The 20,583-nt window shown below is 37.9% G+C and overlaps 1 protein-coding gene across 2 annotated transcripts in view; it reads right to left on the reverse strand.

Annotated features, from left to right (window-relative positions):
• The window catches only part of cabp7a (calcium binding protein 7a), a 28,712-nt gene extending 9,490 nt beyond the window's left edge, over positions 1-19,222 (reverse strand). Inside the window, exons 1-3 of one of the 2 annotated variants that reach the window (XM_025897128.1) lie at positions 18,093-19,222; positions 1,276-1,419; positions 1,019-1,131 (exon numbers count right to left, since the gene is read on the reverse strand). In XM_025897128.1, the coding sequence (XP_025752913.1) occupies positions 1,019-1,131; positions 1,276-1,419; positions 18,093-18,201 (366 nt within the window). In that variant the 5' untranslated portion in view covers positions 18,202-19,222. The remainder of the gene's footprint in view (positions 1-1,018; positions 1,132-1,275; positions 1,420-18,092) is intronic. The other variant, XM_003454177.4, reaches the window with a different exon arrangement.
• Between the last annotated feature and the right edge of the window lie 1,361 nt (positions 19,223-20,583).

The following is a 20,583-nucleotide window of genomic DNA, read 5'->3' on the forward strand; positions in this document are numbered from 1 at the left end:
TTTTTCCACACCACCATTTTTTATGGTATACAGGGACTGGTCAGAAAAAGAGAAACTATCCAGTGAGGAGCAGATCTCTAAGCAATGTTTCTAGCACCTTGTTGAATCTATGCCACAAAGAATTAAGGCAACCCAGTGCTTGCAAGGTGTACCTAGTTAAATTTCTGGTGAGTGTAATTACTTTCTAAACTACTATTAATTTCTTATTTCTCATTTTTATGTGAACAGCATTGTTAATGAGAAATTTGTTCACAGAACAATAAAACTATTCTGTATTATGTATTCTTAATTTGACTAACAATGTTTTATTTCTTAATTAGTGATCACTGGTCAGTCTCGTCAGCACCCTGGCATCTCAGACACATAAATTACCCTTTGGTCTCAATATTGTGCATCACTGCACAGACACCAGTCTCACTCCCAGCTTGTCACATATGAATTGAGCTCAGCCTAAGCTCATCTCACTGTTGTGACTGAAGGCACTGTGTGATCAATCCAGCAGCACATGTTTCATATTAGTATTCTGTTATATAATGTTGCACGATGCTATGCAACACTCCCTTGGGCTTGTTGACTCCCTCAGCAGGTGTGATTCTTCTTTTGTGCACTGAGGATATGAAAAACTCACATTAATTCCCTTTCTTTCAGACTCAGTTTGGAACCTCATTTTTTTTGACAGGCATTTCGATGCTATTATCACACAGCTACAACAAAAACAACCCTGACATGAGCTACGTCCCCACTAATTTCTATCACACTGTCAAAATGAACAGCTGATTGTCTAATGAGGTGTCTATAAATAAATTAATATCTATTTTGCATGAAAAATTGACTTGACTAAGTGATAAGACTGCCGCCACATGCAAACAAGCAAAGATCCAGGATTCCATTAACAAATTAATGGATGTAACAGCTATTCCTTTAAAGAACCTAAATGTTTAATAGCTTTGAAGTTTACCAAATTAATGACGTCTTTGTCTCCTTTTAATAACAAGAAATAATGTTTTATAATGAGCACCTTCCAAAAAACTGAGTCAAAGTCAGTGCCACTGAATTTGTCTGGTAACCCAGCTGCTGTGAGCTTTGGACCCAGAAGAGTAACAAACTCCTCAAAATCCACCTGGCCGTCACCTGCAGAAAAGAGGAACAGTTAGTGTTCATTATAGCTGATTTTGTTTTCTGCAGTAAAGTCTAGTTTTGTGGGTAAATGCAGAACAAAGCATCTGCGCTTTTGTGATTTAAAATAGTAAAATCCAATCTGTTTTTTGGCCTCACCATCCATGTCCAGTCTCTGGATGATGACTTCCAACTCCACCTCATTTGGCATGTAGCCAAGGGACCGCATGGCCATGCCCAGCTCCTGCTTTGAGATGAACCCATTCCCATCGCGGTCAAAGACTTTGAAGGCCTCACGGATCTCTGCAGAAGAAGACACGCACACAAACACACACACAAGCTGAAGTCTTACAGCAAACGAGGATATGAAAGTGGGAAATTTTCCACACACCAAAGACACATTTGTTATGCTGCATCACTGCTTGAGTCATAGTTATATGGGGGTTGGCAGCTCAGGAGAACACAAGTTAACTGCCAAAAGAGAGTCAACAAAAAAACAAACCTTGAACACAACACAATGAGATCAGGACAAACTGTAAGGGCAGTAGTCTCTGCCTTGCATTTTAATAGGGATTTAAACCTATTAAATAACAGAAGATTTTGCACCCAAAATAGTCTAAAAATAGTGTGTGATTCTGCCACACTGAGAGGGAAAACGGAGACATTCTGGTAAATGCTTTCTGTCAATTCTTTAATAAATGACAGTCAGGTTGAAATGAGATTGGAAACTACCAATGGGCCAGCAACTCAAAAATACTGTAAAACTTCTCTGTGTAAGAAATGGCATCATCAAATGAAATAAAATCACTCACTGTAATGTGGAGGAATTGCTACAGTAAAAGTGATGAGCTGATTTTAAACTAGCTCCACAGCACAAACACATACTTATCATTTTGTTAGAAATCTAATTATTGTGTGGTCCAAAGAGACTTGAGATGTTTGTGTCAAAACATTTGGCAGTCCAAATTTAAAACATCTGTTGGATGTGTGGCTTTTTTGGATTTGAGTCTGTTTTGTTATTAAGTATCTTAACAAATGATCAGTGACAGTTTGTATCCAAATTTTGGCGCTCTCTGTTGTCAGTTGAAGAAAAACTACAAATTCAAGTCACATTAAAACCAAACCTCAATTGTAGTATGTTTGGAGCTGTTTCTGTGGAGGAGGAGCTTACTGATGAGACAAAAAAAAACCTTATAAAATCAATACCTTGGATCATGAGACTACAAATTGATAACAGCCAGTCTGCATTTCAGGCTGTGGCCATGGAGTTTGAACAGCATGGGCTTTTATGAGGCAGGAATGGTCTAACAATGAGATCTTATCAAGATACATCATGGGAATAAGAACTGCTTAAAATACTTTCCCTTCCTCTTTTTGTACGTACAGCTTAGAGTCCCCAAGCTGTCTAGTTATTTTTTCAGTATTACTAAGAATATTTAGTTGTCACTATAGCTCAGAGTTTCTCAGCCTAAAATCAGTATTCATTGGTTTATTTTCTCTTTTGACAATTTAAATCTTTTCACTGAGGGAGAACTGCATTTCAGTTTATATTTTCACTGTGTATGAACCTGAATCTAGAACAAGAGGTCTTTTGTTTTTCATTTATCATTGAAAGGGGACTTATTGTAAATCCCAATTCTATATTTCTGTTTGTGTTATTTGTAGCTTTGCATTATCACAGTTCAGAATAATCCTTAATCTTATACCATTCCTTGGTATATTAGATTCATCTGCTGTTTTAGCTCACCTCGCTTTAAGGCTACTATCCCTTTGAGCCAGTCATCGTCTCACTGGCTGGCCCTCACAAACAGAAGGTTTGAGCAACATGTTGGCTGGTATGACTAGAGTAAGGATATCCCGTCCCCTCTCACTGGCATCATGCAGATTCATGTAATCCAAAGCTTAAGTACTTCATAGAAATGACGTCTACACAAGATGACCTTATTATACAATATTTTTAATATATTTGATATTTTTAAAATTTAATTATACATTAATTTTAATATAATATTACGATTTTAACATGAGCATCCAAGACTGTAAAAATACAAATATATAATCAAAAAGCTACAGTTTCTTCCTATTTTTATGATTTTGGTGTACAAAATCTCTGCTTTTTGCTGGTTGATGAAACCATCCGTCTCTTGGATCCTCCACTGTGAGATCATTTGGTTCTTAGTGTTTAGAGCAGCAGATGAAATATAAGTAGGGGCTGATGAGTCCCTTAGTTTTTAATAATTTCTTTTGATGTTTTTAAAATGTTAACATATCAAATCTCACCTCCACTGACCAGTATTGACAACAACAACAATGATAATAATTACAAAAATAACAATAATAATAATAAATTATTAATTTGATAGTGATCAAAATAAGTGCAGCTGAGGTAAAGGTACTCTACATGTGTTTTTTTTCCCATCACAGACTACTAGAAATCGACAGTAGAACAGTAAGAAATCAGAGTAATGTGTGGTTTTTTGTTTTGCTTTTAGTATTATTATTACAGCACTTACTTTAAGATAAACATAACAAACTAACAAACTCGTCAGCAAAAGGCATTAAGTGTTGTAACTACTCAGTGTCAGCAGAAAGCTTTTTCTAAACTTTGAAACCTTGAGTTCAATCACTATGGGAAATCTTTCAGCAGTTAATTCCTCGTCTTTGCCTCACTGCATATTTCCCTTCATTCTCCACTTGTTTACCTTTCACGAGGGACTGAATCCCTTAATTTATGCAACAACATCCACGACCGAGTCACCTATAATTTGAAACTTGTCACATCCTCGTCTTACATGCCGGATTAGCACACAAGAGCAGAGCTGGAGATGAATCTTAAAACAGAGACAATACATAGTGCTCAGAAAATCACATGTCAAATTGGCAGTATTTGTAATTTGTTTGTTGAGATGAAATGTATCACTAAAGACCGATGTAAATCTCATGCGCTCTTTGTAATAAGATTCAGGAACATTTAAATTCCCCACACGTCTGGGGAAGTTTTAGATCAGGTCAGAGTAAAGACAAAGATAATTTAGGTGTGTAAATGGGAAAAATGTTGAGTAAGTTTGGAATGAATAATGGAAACAAAATAAGTGAATGTTGCTACTAAATAATACATAACCTGTCTCTATTATATGATTTAGTTCCAATAAAAGCTTTCTAGGTAAGGAAAATAAAATTATAATATTTATTTAAAAGACTTTTCAGCTTGCAGCCAATAGCTGCTGTTAAATTACTGAACTCTAATGCTAAACGAGTGTACATCATTTGAAGCAGGGTAATGAATGGACAAGCCTTAGGTAACATCGACAGTGTGACAGTACAACAAATTTCTCAGCAGAAAAAAAAACATAAAACGTCAGTGATGGTAGAAAAGAGCATGTAATTGTGCTGTACTGTATAGTAGCAACTCCAGGAAATAGTCTGTTACAATCAAATAAATGCATAGGATAGAAACTGCACGAAGGGGACAAGGGTACTTAAAAATCATGTTTTTCAACAGATTACGTCTGGATATGCAATTTATAAAGCCAAGTCTGGTGACATTCACAGCAGCTGTTTTGACATCACTTTCCACTGCAAAATGTCTAACTGAAGATATATTCTGAATCACTGAGAGCCTCCAGCTGTGTTTTTTCCTTCACTGGGTATGATCTTATTGTTTATAGAAAAAATAATAGCTCAGTATCCACCTGAGGACCCTGCTCCATCTGTTTACTTTAGAAAGAGGGGCTTTCCAGCAGACACTTGCTAAAACATGTTGGTGCCTCGCAGGAGGCAAGCACATTCTCAAATTAGGTGCCAAAACTGTTTTTGCAAATGATCTCCTTCATGAAAGCCTTTTTATAGATCAAAGGCCAAAGTAGCAGTGTTACTATTAGTAGTTATAGTGTATCATTATATTGGTTATTTAAAAATAATCTGTTGGAGGATGATTTTATGTGGTGACAAACATCCTTTGCAAAATACTGAAATTGTTGTGTTGTACAGGCTTGAAATATAATGAATGGATTATCGTGTCCTGTGAGATACATGAGCATAAAGCTGGAAAATTTAGAGTTAGTTCAAATATTTTATCAAAACCACTTGCCTCCACATGAAACTAGGCCAGAGTAGTACTTGAATGAAGTAACAAATCTCTGAAGTAAAAAAGACCATGTGTAATCTCCATAGGCTGACTAGGCTGACTAATCAGTCTCTAAAATAATTAATTTTTCTATTCTTGACCACATTCTATCCAGATAAATACATTCTCAAAGCGATAGCACTATATCTTAATTTTACCCAGAAGATACAGCTGCATTCTTTTCTTTTAATTTTATTCTTTGGCCCGAAATGGACTGGATTCATATGTATTATGTACTAACTGTACTCTAAAGACACTCTCTCTATAACAATAATAAAAAAAAGAAAAATCAGTTAATTAAATTGCACTGCACACTAATCAAAGAGACAAATACTTGTTTAAGTCCAGTATAACAGGTTTTAAATGCTCAGGTAAAACCCAGTTTTTACAAGCAGTGTTTTCTGCTGGTCTAACTGATTTCTCATATAATCATGTCTGCTAGCTTCAAAGCTGCATTTGTTGCTTTTTGACTAGTTTGGAGCGGCACAACAAGCCCGAACCCTTTAGAACCAAGTGTGTCATATTTGATATGTGAGGGGATTTTTTAGTTTTTAGACTTCTTCATCAACAGTGTGATTTCTTTTTCCCCAAAAAGGCAAAATAATTTGTGCAATAGACTTTTAAGGAACAAACTGTCTGATGCAGCCAAAATGATAGAAATTATATTCAAATTAATATTTGAATATAATTCAAATATTATATATGGGGTGATTGTGGCTCAAGAGTTGGGAGCTCGCTTTGTAATCAGAAGATTGCCGGTTCGAACCCTGGCTTGGACAGTCTCGGTCGTTGTGTCCTTGGGCAAGACACTTCACCTGTTGCCTACTGGTTGTGGTCAGAGGGCCCGGTGGCGCCAGTGTCCGGCAGCCTCGCCTCTGTCAGTGCGCCCCAGGGTGGCTGTGGCTACAACGTAGCTTGCCATCACCAGTGTGTGAATGGGTGGATGACTGGTGACTAGTAAAGCGCTATACATATACAGGCCATTTACCATTTAAGTATCAATATATTTAATATTTATTTTATTTCATCAGAAGTTTCATCAAAAAATTAGAATTTTCTGGCAATTCTTTCATGATTCAGGCTTTCATAAATGAGCAATGCCACTGGCAATGCTCATTTATGCACAATATGCCCTTTGACATCTGAGCACCAACACACTGGGGAATGGCATTAGTGAAATAGGCCTTTCACTTGCAGCTCATTATTTGTCATATGAGGGTGTATATTTTCTTCTGAATGATAATTCCCTAAACCTAACCAGGTAATCTGATTGAAATCTAAATCCAACAATTTTACCAGCAAGTTGGAAATCTCAATAGTTCCAAAATGCTTAACTTCCTAAACTAGCTTTTAAAATGGCATCATTGTCTCTGGGCACCAGTGCCAAAGGGCATTTTTAATGGGAAGATGCAGAAGATCATGAAAGCTGCCAAGCCAGAAGCTTGTCCTTACATTCACCCACTTGTACCTAGTCATGTTTTCACTTTTTTCCTTTGTTTTAAAATTCATAAGGACGCAGCTTTCTGAAATCAGCATATCCTCCTAAGAACTGAGAAAAAAGAACCTTCCCAATGAACTTTTTTGGGATTTCCTGCCTCTTTGGAGGTAAAAGAGGCCAGCCAAACACATGAGATATCAATGGAAAGCCCAGGATGTCCTCTATTTAGTACATCAGGATTTTGTAAGGTCGTTCATATAAGTGAAAAGATATAGACCAAAAACAGAGGCCACAAATGAATAGGCTGGTTCTCAGCAGGATATGCATAATAAATTTTAAGGATTTAAAAATGAGAAAAAGTTGTTTGTTAATGTCAAATTTGACTTTTTCAGAATCGACCAGAGGCCGTACAAGTGACAAGCAGTTCCCTTTAAAGTGCCATGTTTTTACAATCCCAGCTCAGAAAAACTTGGGAAACTTTATAATATGTAAATAATACATAATGCAATGATCTGCTAATCTCATAAACATATATTTTTTTTAGATAGGCGATAGAGAACATATCAAATTTATGAACTGAGAAACTGTTCTATATTAAGAAAATTTGAATTTGATGGCAGTAACAAATCTCAAAATGCTGGGATGGGACAATAAAAGGCTTACACAGGTCTAAATAAAAGCAGCTGTAGGAACTTTTTGCAACTCATTAGGTTCTGACTCGCAACAAGTCAGTAACATGACAGGGTACGAAAGAGAGCATCTTAGAGGCAGAGTTTCTCAGAAAATGGGCAGATGTTCACCTATCTGCAAACAAATATATATATTTCTACAAACTGTGAAACAATGTTCCTCAACATAAAATTATGAAAACTGTTAATATATCATCATTAACACTATATAACATCATCAAAGACTATTAGAATCTAGAAATTTCTGTTCACAAGAGACAAAGCCTAAAATTAAAATTGGATGCCCGTGATCATCAGGGCCTCAGGTGGCACTGCAGGTATGATTTTGTCATGTTACTGTATGGACTCAGGGACACGTGCACAAATGATCGTATGTGAACACAGTTCACCATGCTATCCACAAATGTAGGTTAAATGCTATGATGCAAAGAAAGGGGCGTACATTTTCTGGGCTGATCTCATTTAAAATGGACTGAGGCAAAGTGGAAACCTGTTCTGTGGTCAGACAAATGTAAATTTAAAATTCTATTTGGAAAATATGGACATCACATTTTCTTCACTAAAGAGGAAAGAGACCACCTGACATGTTATCAGGTCCCTGTTCAAAAGCCTGCATATCTGATGGTATGGGTTGTGTATTGTTGCTTATGGAAGATGCTCACACACATTGAAAAGCACAATAAATGTTGAATGGTTTTAGAGCAACACATACCACAGTAAAATATTAGGGTCTGGGTGCTGAACCGGCTAGCAAGCACTCGAGACCGTTCACCAGCTGAAAACAGTTGGCACATCATAAAATGAAAAACACTACAAAGGAGACCCAGGACTGCTGAGCAGCTATATTCACAACATTCCTCTCCCAGAAGTCCAACAACTGATACCCTGCAGACTGATGTTAAAACAAGATGGGATGCTATACATGGATAAATACGCCGCTGTCCCAACTTTTTTGAACAAATATTCAAGTGTGCCAGTTTCAAAATGTGATGTTTTCTACATTCTTTTGTGAATAAAATATGGGTTTATCATTGAATTGTGTTTATTTACATTTTACACTGCATCCCAACAGTTTTTATTTTTGCTTCCAGCCTTTTTAAATTCTAACTAATGTAATTTTCAGCTTCTGCCTCATTAATATACATTATTTAATAGATTTTTTTCTTTTTAAAGCTGCCTCTTCAGCTCTGTTTCTGGGACCATAGCTTCACCAGGGAAGTGTGAATATTTTTGCTGAAAGCATGTGATGTTTGCTTTGATGTACAGAGGTGCTTGTTGGCCTTCAGATGCAATGCCACATAGTCCCCTGTGGTGTGATCTGACATAGGATGAAACCTCAAGTTAAGCTCAGCGGCTGAAAGAGCCAAGCTTCTAAAGCAGAACACCCACAAGAGAAAGGTGCAGTGCACTCCCTTTTGCACTTCTCTCCCTGTACACTGCTGTTTATCAGTGAATTGAGCTGCATCCTTGCAGCAGCACGGAGTTGCTAAACAGTCTGTACACAGCTCTAAACAAAGTGAGGAACCACTTAGAAGTGGAGCTTATTCATGCATATAAATGGAAAAGGCTCGACAAGGCTCGTGAGTTCCACTTTCTCTGCAGTGTTTTCCTTTAAGCCGTATTGGGCTAACACTTTACATTACATTTTGGTAAAAACATGGCAACACTGGGACTTTTTCTTTGACAGGTAAAAGTTAATTAAGTAACATTAATGTCTAATTTATTTTAGTACTAACAAGTTAACAAATTGATATTAACAGTTGCTATGTTACAGATCTAATATGAGATAAATGGGCCAAAAGTAAAGGCTAGTTTCCCCCTTTGTTTTTTGCTTTTATCCTGTCACATACATTATAGTTTAATACTAACCAAATACACAGCATATTAACATATTAAAGTGCTAAGACAGAAAAAAACATCAGAAAATAGATTAAACAATGAAAATATTTACTTGAGTGTTTTAAGTCCTGCCTTGAGCAGGGTTTTAACCATTTTCAGGATAAATTTAGCTTCACTTAAAACTTTTGCCAATTACACATGGTGTTTTTTTAAGCAGAGCAGACTAATGCCAGGGCTTTTGTAACAGCAACGCATCCGTGAACCTAATCCAGGGCTTGTTTTTCAGAGCCAGGGATCCTCTTTGCCTCATTCAGACCTGCATCTGCTTAGGGCTGCTTTGGATCGGTAATTGAAGCACACCCACTCTTTATGTGAGACCTTATCACTGTGAGAAAAACACTGCTCTGCTCTGTGTGTGCAAACCTTCGGTGACTATTTTTAAACACTCATAGCAACCTTAATCCATCTTTAGCTGGATATGGGCTGACTTGGACATCCAAAAGATTTAAATATTACCATAACAGACTTCTAATAAGGCTCTTGGGGATTTGAAAGGAGTATATGGTGAAGTCTAAGTTGTGTGCGTGTTAAGGGAAAAGCTCGTCTTTGGGTTTGGAATGAAATTCCACCCTTCGTTAGAACATTTAAAGAGCATTAATGTTGCCAATGCAGCACTGAAGTGACCACAGGGAAAAACTTTTTTTGAATGACTGTAGCCAGTGACAAGCTGTGAAATTTTAGTCTGATGTTCAGTTTTTCTTTTCTGAAAAGGAAAAAAAAACATGGAGATCTTTCCATCTTTTTTCTCTCACTCATTCTTTGCAAAACATAAAGTTTTCAGTATCACAGATGATGCCAAGCTGAGATGGGCTCGATATCCACAAGACAAAAACCCGTCAGAAGTACTTCAAGCATAGGTCAGTCAGGAAGAATCAAAAGCCTCCGCTACACAGTACATCTTATCCAACATCCCCCCCATCAGTTCCACCAGGCTAACCGTGCACACTCACTTATGGATGTTGTTTTTCTACCACTATTACTGTGTGATAAAGACTTTTGGTGTATTGTTCATCAAAGGAAAGGAATATTACCCCGGAGAAAAAGCACTTCACCTCCCAGAACTCATCACAGTTCATTTCACAGGTAATAAAGTCTGCGGGATTCACTTCTTTGTGGCAATCAATCAAGATGGAAATAAATGACTTAACTTGAAGCCACCAGGCAGCCATAATCAAAGCATTTCATGATATTCCCCGTAAGTCTGCAGCACATGTTTTTCATCAAAACCCATTTTGGCGTGATAGAATGCCATACCAGATTACACTGACTGATTAACTGAGAATTTATATGAGAATATAGATATTGATGGGATCGAAATGTCAAATAACTAACTATAACAAGGGTCAGGAAAATAATAAATGTCAGTGTCAAGACTTTAACTTGTTCTTTTCCTCATTATGAAGAAAAGATGTATGCAAAGAAATGAAGACATGTCTTCTGCTTAGGTTATAAATTGGGGAAAATGCTTTGTTTATCATACCACCACAAATATTACATAGAGGGGGTTTTGTTCAGACAAAAATATATATCTGCATACCTCAAAATCTCCCCTTATTTTATTAATTTAGTCTATGCAAAAAAGTGGGAAAACTAAATAAATCAGAGTTTTGAATGGAGATGTGAGCCAGTCACCTCCAGATAAAGCCAGGCCCATTCCCACCCTGGTTTATGCTAGCTGTTTAGGGTACTGATATAAAATTGCTTTTAAACTCTATTATCTCAAAATTTAAATTCTCTTAATCGAATTAACCTTCATATATTTTTCTGGTAAACAATTTTCATACCCTTTAAGATATTTTTTGTGTGTCTGTGAAGCTGTGGTAACACCTGTGGTGCTGGGGCACTTTGCCCTCTAAGAAGAGGCTTATTTCTGTTAACATCGTTTTCACCATCTATGTCAAGTAGAGCTTTTCCATCCAGGCAGGTGATACATTTATGAAATCCATTTTCAAATCCAGTCCTGTCTGCCTGCCTGTTTGTCTTACAGGCTGTGTAAGATGACCCTGCATCTACGCAGAACTGAGAAGAGATGGGAAAAAATACAAAGTGAGATTTATTATCCTCAGCCTGATTACATACAAGGAAGGCGCTTTAATGGCCGTCCCAAGTGACACACATCTGTAATGCTACCGACCGGTTTCTCTTCTAAAATGAATTATTTTAATATTTTTGTCTTACTTGTGTTTTTTATGTACCCTTTTCTATCATTTTTATGGCAGGCAGGAAAGAGTTTTCAGGAAGATTTTTCTGCAGGTTTTTGATCTTTCGTCTAAACTTATGCAACATTATCTCACCGTCCTTCATCAGTACTCACAAATTCATTAGCATAAATTCATAATGAATTTGCTGGCTTTATTGGCTTTTTTAAAATTTTGCAGCAATTGAAAAATTACAGCAGTCTGTGCTGCTGTGCGTCCTTCTTCTTTGTTAATCAACAAAAGCCCTTTTGAGCTTTAAAATGATGTTTGGCAGACTTGTATCGATGTGAAAAGGACTTGATTTGTGAGTACAAGTGCGACGGTTTCAGCAGTAGAAAGGCACTTCATTTATTAGCTTGATTCACTTTATTGTTAATTATTTTTTTCAATATTTTTTTTAAGAGAGAGTGTTTAGATAAAAACAAACTCTTCTGCAGGAGGATATGAAAGCATTCGTCTGTGGAAGAGGAAGCAAGCCATGTTTTTAGGGGGATCCAATTTAAGGGTAAAACATGGTGTGTTTTTTTCCGTACGAGAACAATAATTGAGCTAATTCTGGCTTCCTAGGAGAGAGCATGCAAATAGCAGTCGATAGCTGACGTGAATAGGAGAGAAAAATAAGTGTTTGGTTTTGGTAAACACTTCTGGATCGTTTGCACACTCCACACTCCTGAAAATGAGCCAGCATATCTTCATCCATCAGCACTGGTCATTTGTTATATGTTGTGTCCAAATCTTCTTAGCAATGTATATGCTTTAAAATGGTCTCAGTTGACCCCTTAGAAGTACACCCCCGCGACGCCTACTGATTCTGCACCAGCAATACGTTATATGCATAATTTCTGTCTTTCCGAGCAGATGCCGGTGTCTTTAAATATCTTCATTTGTATTCATGTAAGTATTTCCAAAGGAATGGAAGTCAACCCTCCACCTCAGGGCAAAGAAATGAGTCAATGTTGCTGCTGCAGCTACAGTAGGAGTCGAGCAGAAACATCAACAACGCCTCACAGGCAGTTTATGCCATTAGGAACACAGTGGTGTCGGTGGTTTTTTTTGAGTAGCTGTCAGTCAAAACGATTTGCAGTCACAAAAACTCTGCCAAGGGAATGACTAAAAATGCTGAAAAAGAAGCCCCAGTAAATGTTAAATGCCTGGTACTGAGAGGAAAAGTCATTGAATAAACAAAATCTAGTGTGGAAGTCTGAATATTCAATATTCTAAATGCATTTTGATGAAGTAAACAAGCTCTGCAGTTAGTCCTGTACACTACCACAAAAACGCTGACTTCAGTAGTTTCATCATCCAAATAATCAAACTCTGCTGGTTGTTTGAGGAAGGTTTTACAGTCACATCATCTCTCTCCCACCAGAGTCTTTTTCTCTGGCACAAAGCAACATACAAAGCTCCATTTAGTGATATTGTTGTAACCACAGATATATGAAGCAAGTGGTAAATTCTCACCATCGCTCTTTGATATTTCATAAAATAAAACAAAACTAAAATGCAGTATCTCTAAATCCAGCTTTCAGTCTCACTGATTTCAGTCTCATTGTTCCAGTCACTTCTCGTTTGCACCATCTCGGCTCTGTGCCGTGGGAGGGGTGCAGACGACAGTCAAATCTGTGTTTGATCTTGAGACGAGGAAAGCCCCCTCACTCTGCCACAAGTGTGCACAAATGGAAAGATAACTTTGTAGGCTGCACTGATTTCAATTGCTGCAGATGGTTAATTGGTGAGTTTAAAATGCTCCGTGAGAGATTTGTCCCTGCTGGTGCTCTGTGACAGGTTGGGGTCAGGATATGGTTTCATGTTTCCATAACGGTGATTAGGAGAATCTTTTATAATACTGAAACCAACACAGTGAAAGTAGAAATAAAGACAAGTTTTATTAAAATCTTCGAATACAATGTCTATTCACTATAAACGCTATGTAAATCATGTCAAATACTGTCTGCTTACATTTCTGTTTATTTTGCTGCATGTGCTGAGTAATAATACCTGCAAGCATATGAAATAGCTGAGACTAAGATGCACTAGCATTTTCCTTCTAGAGCTAGACATGTAGAATATAATGCTAATGTGATATTTAGTTATTTTTGTTATGAATTCATTTACTCCTTCCATAAATAGCCATTATAATGGTCTTGCTTTTAGGCAGAAAATGCAATTATTAGAAAACTGGTGAGTTATCCTTTTGTTTGGCTTTTTGAGCAGCTCGCATAAGTATGTCAAATGGATTAATTTGCCTTAATGCCCGAATTTATTTACTACTGATGAATACATTTAGTTTTCCAGAGTGTTTTTTCAGGGTGAAGCTTCTGAGAGTCTGTCAGCAACAGAGGAAATTTGGGGCTGATTTAAAAAACGATACAAAAGCACATTTCCTTCCAAAGATGTCCTCACGGTCATAAAACAGAGGGAATGAAGAAAAGATGGAACTAAAAGTTGTGTGAGCAGATGTTTCCTTCAATGTTCTTGTGTATTTCAACAGTGCAGGGGACAAGGCGGAGGAGATTTCAACTGCAACAATAAACAAACTGTATTATAACAAGTTTGCTAAGAAAATACAAACATTTTGCTTCTCTCTTATCTTTTACTTGTGTCTACCGGCAACTCCTGGCATCTGTTTACATGAGCCTTTCTCTGGGACCTGATACAAATGCTTTAAGCTCAGCCTTGGGACTATTTTGAAGCTACTTCCAATAGTGCTGTTGTTAGGGTGTGTGGAAATGTGCTACCCACTTAATTCCACCTGCAGTGATATTGACACTGAGCTGTGTGTGTGTGTGTGTGTGTGTGTGTGTGTGTGTGTCTAGTGGTGGAGGAGGTCTGAACTATATTGAGCACCTGTAATATGACCAACTGTTTTTTTCCTTATGTGTAGGAGGGGAAATGGACAATATGGAGTCCAATTCAATTTATGGTCACATTACTGTACATTAAAGTAGTTGCTACCACCTCTCAATTTCTATCATGCACACACACACACAATTTTTTTTCAATTATACCTTTGACAGCCTTCTTGGTCAAAAGGTTTGGTGCCACTGGTCCATTCCCTTGGGTGTCCAAGCCAGTAATTGAAAATCAAGTACTTGGTTATGTGTGCCAATAGGGCTTGAGCCTCCTATGCCTCTGCATGCGCTCACATACACATATTCACTAATGTGCTATTTCATTTTCTGACAAAGTCTTGTCCCTCTGACGGCCAAGCTGATGATTGTGACACCTCACTCTTCCAGCCAATTCTCGTCCCTCTCTAGAGAAGAGCGACAGTGTCGCTTGGGTAATGCGTTTCTCATTTACGAGTCATTTCTGAAACGTCACTGCTGTCAAAATTTAATCAAAATATGTTTAATGTTGTTACTATATATTTAAAATTTTTATGTTTTCAATATTTGCAGTGTCTCCAATCAAGGAAATACTTTAGCACTGGAAGTTCAGTTTGTTAAAATTGCCTTTAAGTGCTAGTAGCCATATTATTCCAGATATCCATATTTAGGGTTTGGGCATTATTTTTGATCATAATTTGTTAGTTAAGATCCAGAATGAAAATATTGTTTCCTCATCTTTTACCTAAAGTTCGTCATTACATAAAGAAGTAAAACATTTTATCTGTTTTTTGTTATATAAGCTGCACATTTAAAAAATAAATAAATCACCCAAATGTGATTTTGTGTTAAAATGTGTCACACATAAAAAAATAATGTTTGGCATCTGGAGCGTACCACTCACCAATACTGCAGTGGCATCTTTATACAATATGTATGTCTGTTTTTAATGCAAGCGGTCCTACGATGTGTATTCTTCCTCTTCACTTTCTTGCTACTTTTGACAGCAACATCTAGAAAATAAGGGCGAGTGTGTGCAGTTGTCAGCTGCTCCAACAGTCGTGATAAATTCCAACTTTGGAATAAGACTGAGTGCAAAATGCACAAGCCTTTACGTCACAAAGAAACCTCCATCTGAGATATTTTACATAGATTTTCTGGCTGTGTGGAAGACGAAGGTGTTCACCAGATTTGGATTAAGAATATAAACAGAAACAATTTATATTACCGCCAACAACAGGACAGAAGGTGTTTCTTAACAACAGACAATCTCATGGTGACTAATATAAGTAATGAACAAAATGAGCATTAAGTTATATTCACAGAAAACTGAAACTGGCTTCACTTCTTAGACTCAGAGGCTGTTTCAATCTTTACTGTTCAATTTATGGGTGAAAGAGGACTCAGAAGCTATGCCCATCTTTTATATACTGTATACAGCTTAAATAGGAAATGAAGCTATGTTAATACTGGGTAATACACTTTCTAGGGGCTGCAGTGGTTGCACAGAATAAATTAACTCCAGCTTGCGTTACTGTCTTCCATCTCTGCGACACCGAAAACAATAATGAGAGTAATAGCAATATTGTTTCCATAGATTTAAAATTTAGTTAACTAAAAGTAAGCACCGATACTGGCACATAACATTTCATATTCTTTTTCTGCTATTATTCAACAAACCATTCAGTCCTGTCATGTTCTATATTATTCTCATTTTGTGCTTTCTAGCGGGAAAAGCTGTGAAACTGTCACTTGACAACAACAACAACAACAATGTTCAAATCCCTTCATTGACGCTGGCTTAAAAGTCTGCCTCTTTTGCTTTCTCTAAGGCATCTCTCACACAGCATCACAACAGCTGCAAAAGGCTCTGTCACTGCTGTTAACTGTGCATTACCACAGCCTTCTCCAATCAAACTGCCACTATAAGTTGAGCTGTAAAACCCAAATGGCTCACTTTGTCTCCTGACACATGTGGCAGGTACAAGTGGATTTGACTAATTGCAGCTAAAATGAAGTGTTGTTTGTTTATTGCATCCAGAGCTGACAGTAAAGTGGTTGGGTGGGGTGAAAAGAAAACTGAGATTTGTCAGTCTCAACAGTCAAGAGCTACTTCTGAAGCCTGAAGTACACATGTTTGACAATAAAGCACTATGATGCAATGCTAAAATTAAGAGCATAACATCATGCAAGGATCACTTTTGGCATTGACACGTATCTCTTTTATCTTTATTTTATTTTATTTATTTTTTGGATTTCAAAGCAAAAAAAGAATGAAAAGAAAAAGGCAATAAGCATTAAATGAACAAGGGAGATGTGTATTGCGTGTCTTAGCTTTTCTGGATGTTTCTGGTGTTTTCTGAAACAGATAATGTTCAAAATGCACTGGGGCTGTTCTGCCTTTGAATACCCTCTGGGAGTCAAAACCAATATATATTTGGCCTCTTCCACTCAGCTTTTATAATTAACATCAACCTCAGTGTGAAGGTGCCAACCTTATTACGCGTGTACAAGTGGTTCTTTGCAAGTATTGCAAATGCAAACCTGTTTACGTGAGACAAAACTCTGTCATTCCAAATGTGTGCACCTGCAGGTAACATTAGCAGTTTGCTTCTTGGTGTCTCTGCTCCAGCACTCACAGACAGAAATTTTTCACAAGACCAGGCTTGTCTGTACTTCACACATATACATGAAATGCGGCTGTCAAGAAAAGCCGCATCACTTTTAAAGGTTTGTGCGCCCACTCATCTCTCTGAATCCGTCCAGCGAAGGAGTCGAATTTGTCAGAAATGTGTTTGTCCTTTGTTTCTCAAAGAAAGTGTGTTTAATCTTTATGGGGAGGAAAGGATCAGAGGTGCAGGGGACGAATCATTTATCATTAATATGTCAGCTTAGAGCATAAACACACTGAAAACATGGCAGCAAAACAAGAACTTCCTCTAATCACATCCACTTGGGGACTTCAGTCATGTCTCAGGGGCTGCTGTATGATAATGTGCAGATGTCACAGGTTCACATTGCAAGCACTCCTGGCATAAACATTCTCATGATCCTAAAATACACATTGTCCTGTGTCGCTATCATTTTTCAGCATGGTTCTTGGTGTTGATATCTAGTGCTGTGGACGTTAAATGTGTTTTCTGATGTTTCAGATATATTCAACTTCTTAAAAAATGATGGGATTTACCCTGTTACTTAATTTAATAACCTTGCATATGTGGGACAAATGCTTCACAGTCTTCAGGAAAGATGGGGATAAGATACATCAAATATCTCTAAACCATTCAGTGTCTGTGTGGCCAGGCTTAACAGGCCAGTGAATTCCAGCCCCTAGCTTCTGGTACTAGTTAGAGCCAATGTATCACTAACCTCATAAAGCAACGTTTTATAACAAAATTCCTTTCTTAAGAAATCCTGCTTTGAACTTCTGGAAAATAATGATGTGATAATGTGAATAGACTGAAAAAAAAAAATTTTTTCAATTCAGTCAGTGAAAAAAAAATCGAAAATGAGGATTATTGTAGCACATTCTGTTTTGTATAACAAGATAAAGAAAGGGAACTGTGAAAATAAAAACTGCTCTTAAAATCCAAATCACTTCTAGTCTCGATACTTGTGTATTAAATCAAAGCTCTCCGAGCGCTGTCCAAGGTCCTGACTGCGCGTCTGTTTAAAGGAACTCCACCGCAGGAGCTGACCGCGGCCACATACACTGCCGCTGCACAAATTAACACCTCCCGTATATTCACAAGTCCTGATAACCTTCAGTTCTATGTGAGCAGGTATCATTATACTCACCTTCAACTTCGTCTTCAGGCAGGTTCACCGGCGCGCTGTAGGAGAGGATGTCAGGGATGGTGCAGATCCCCCGGTACATCAGCGTGGAGGTGACTGGATGCATCGGCATGGCTGCGACCTCTGGATACCACCTGCGCCCTCGTCATACAGAAATGTCTACAGAGAGGATCCTAACTTCCCCGCTCAGTCACCGACGGAAAAGCAAATCCATGGATGAGGGGCTGGGGGGTGCGAAGGGAAAACGTGGATTCCGCAGCGTGTCCGCCTCAATATGCCTTTTGGTCAATGAATGAAGAGCAAGAAAATGTGTGTGGGGGGGCTCTTACCTCTCTGCAGTTGTTATATGTTTAGAAAGAATAACACACAAAGTCAGTAAAAGGAGCAGTGCAGAACACCGAGAAAATGCGCACATAGATACATCACCATCAGCTCAGACAACCTCCACATCTGAGGTTTTCCGTCTCTGCTGTAAACAACAATTGTGATCAAATTGCGGGTTATGAATCCATCGATTGCTTGTGTTTTTTAGTCCCGGGGATTGTCTGCCGTGATGAAACACATGCATCCACTTGTTGGATACATGCGCTAACTTGACGCACTCCGTCCTCAGGCTCCAGCCAGCTTCATCCACGGAAACGACGTGTTAAAAATCTTTTTTTAATGATGAGTGAATAGCATAAAAGATCTAAATGTGTGTCTTAAAAGCCCGATGTGGTGGCAGGTAAAGTAGGGCGCATCCGGATCCTCACAGACAATAATTACTCGCTGGCTCTTAATTGGTCGTGAGCACTGGGCGCAGTGCGATCCAGTTGTTCAGTCTTCAGTGTTTTTGTGAAAGGAAGCTCTCTGTGTGGATCAGATATATAGTCTCTCCCTTCTCTGTCTCGCCCCCGTCACTCTGTCTCACACATACATACATACATGCGCACTTACACACACACTTATACGCTCAGCGTGTGGACGCAGGCAATCCCACCACACAGCACATAAACGCAACACACCCTCCCTGCCCTGTCGGTTTCTCTGATCTTTGTTTTCTTCTTTTTTTTAATTACTCTCACCCTGAGCATTCCGGTTACTCGCCGACATTACACTAAAACCATACGTGTGATTGATTACCGTGTGAATGGTGGGTGTATGGTTGATTTCTTTCTACCGCTGGAAAGCCAGGGGGGGATTGAATTGCTTGCGACCCCAAATGCCTAAATTATAATCCATAAGGCTGAAGGCATAGCACTTATTATGCACTAGAACCTTTGTAACGACGCAAAGCTGCATACACAATACTGCCAATTTAGCTGCTCAGACTGCGGTCAGTGTGTAAATTGACTCCTTAGAACACAAGAGTAGGAAGTGATTTATAGTTTTTAAAAGAGAAAGGGAGTTTAAAGTCAGTGCAGCTTTTTGTGTCATCTTCTCCAGTTGGATACTCAGCTGCATAACAGTGCAGAGTGACCCTCTGAAATGAACAGCTTTAACTTAGCAGTTCTGTGGTGGTTAAGATGTAGCACAATGCTGATTGCTATTTCATTAATTACAGACTTTTTTTTCTATCGGTAGAATACCTCAGGTAGGTTTCAAATGAGTCTTTCATTCTTTCTTGCACTTCACATTTTTTCAGTGCACTGGAAAATGTTCTTACTTTATCAATATATGTTATTGTATGGTATAGCTTATAATATATAGCATTTATTATTACTTTTATCATTATTATTATTATCAAAGAAAAATTTGCATACAAAGTTCACAGTAGCTGTTTTGACATTAGTTTCCTTTATCATTTTCTTAACCAGACCCTATAATAATAATCCCTATAATCACTGTAGGGGTGGTTAAGAAAAAAAAAATCCCATTTTGACAAAATGCAAAAAATGGTTGAAATAATAGTAGCTGACTACAAACTGATTGCTTTGTATGCTTTAGCAAATAAAAAGATACTTTTTAGAACGTCGTTTAGGCTTATGTAGCACTTCCATTGTCCAATAAAATGACGCAACACTCTAAATAGACGTGTCTGGCATTCGGCAGGGCAGTGCTGCCTTTAAGGTGCTGTCAACACCAGCAGCAAGCAAAGAGCAAATAAACACGTACAGTAGTTAACCTAGAGATGTGGTCTTAGACATTGTAATACTTCCAAGTTACCAATATTTCCAAGTGGCAACTGACAAAGAGACTGAACTCCACTTTATTATGTTGGTTTCTTTGTGTATCTGCTACGTTCATACTTGGACTCAACCTCACTCATCTTATCTTTTTGTGTTAAAGTTATAAATACTGTATGCACCCTAACAGACAATTTAAAAAAATTAAAATGGCGGTGAATGCATGTTGTAGCAGTTGAAGAAGCACCTATTTTGAAGTTGGTGAACAAAGTCGAAAGAGACCTGATCAATTGTAATCTCCAAAGTCTAAGTTGTTTTTATAGCACCTTCATAAAAGTTGGAACTCCTCCAAACTCAGTCACTCCAAGTGCGCATATAAAAATATCCAA

The sequence above is a fragment of the Oreochromis niloticus genome, linkage group LG12 (assembly GCF_001858045.2).
Source record: "Oreochromis niloticus isolate F11D_XX linkage group LG12, O_niloticus_UMD_NMBU, whole genome shotgun sequence".
Lineage (NCBI taxonomy): Eukaryota > Metazoa > Chordata > Actinopteri > Cichliformes > Cichlidae > Oreochromis > Oreochromis niloticus.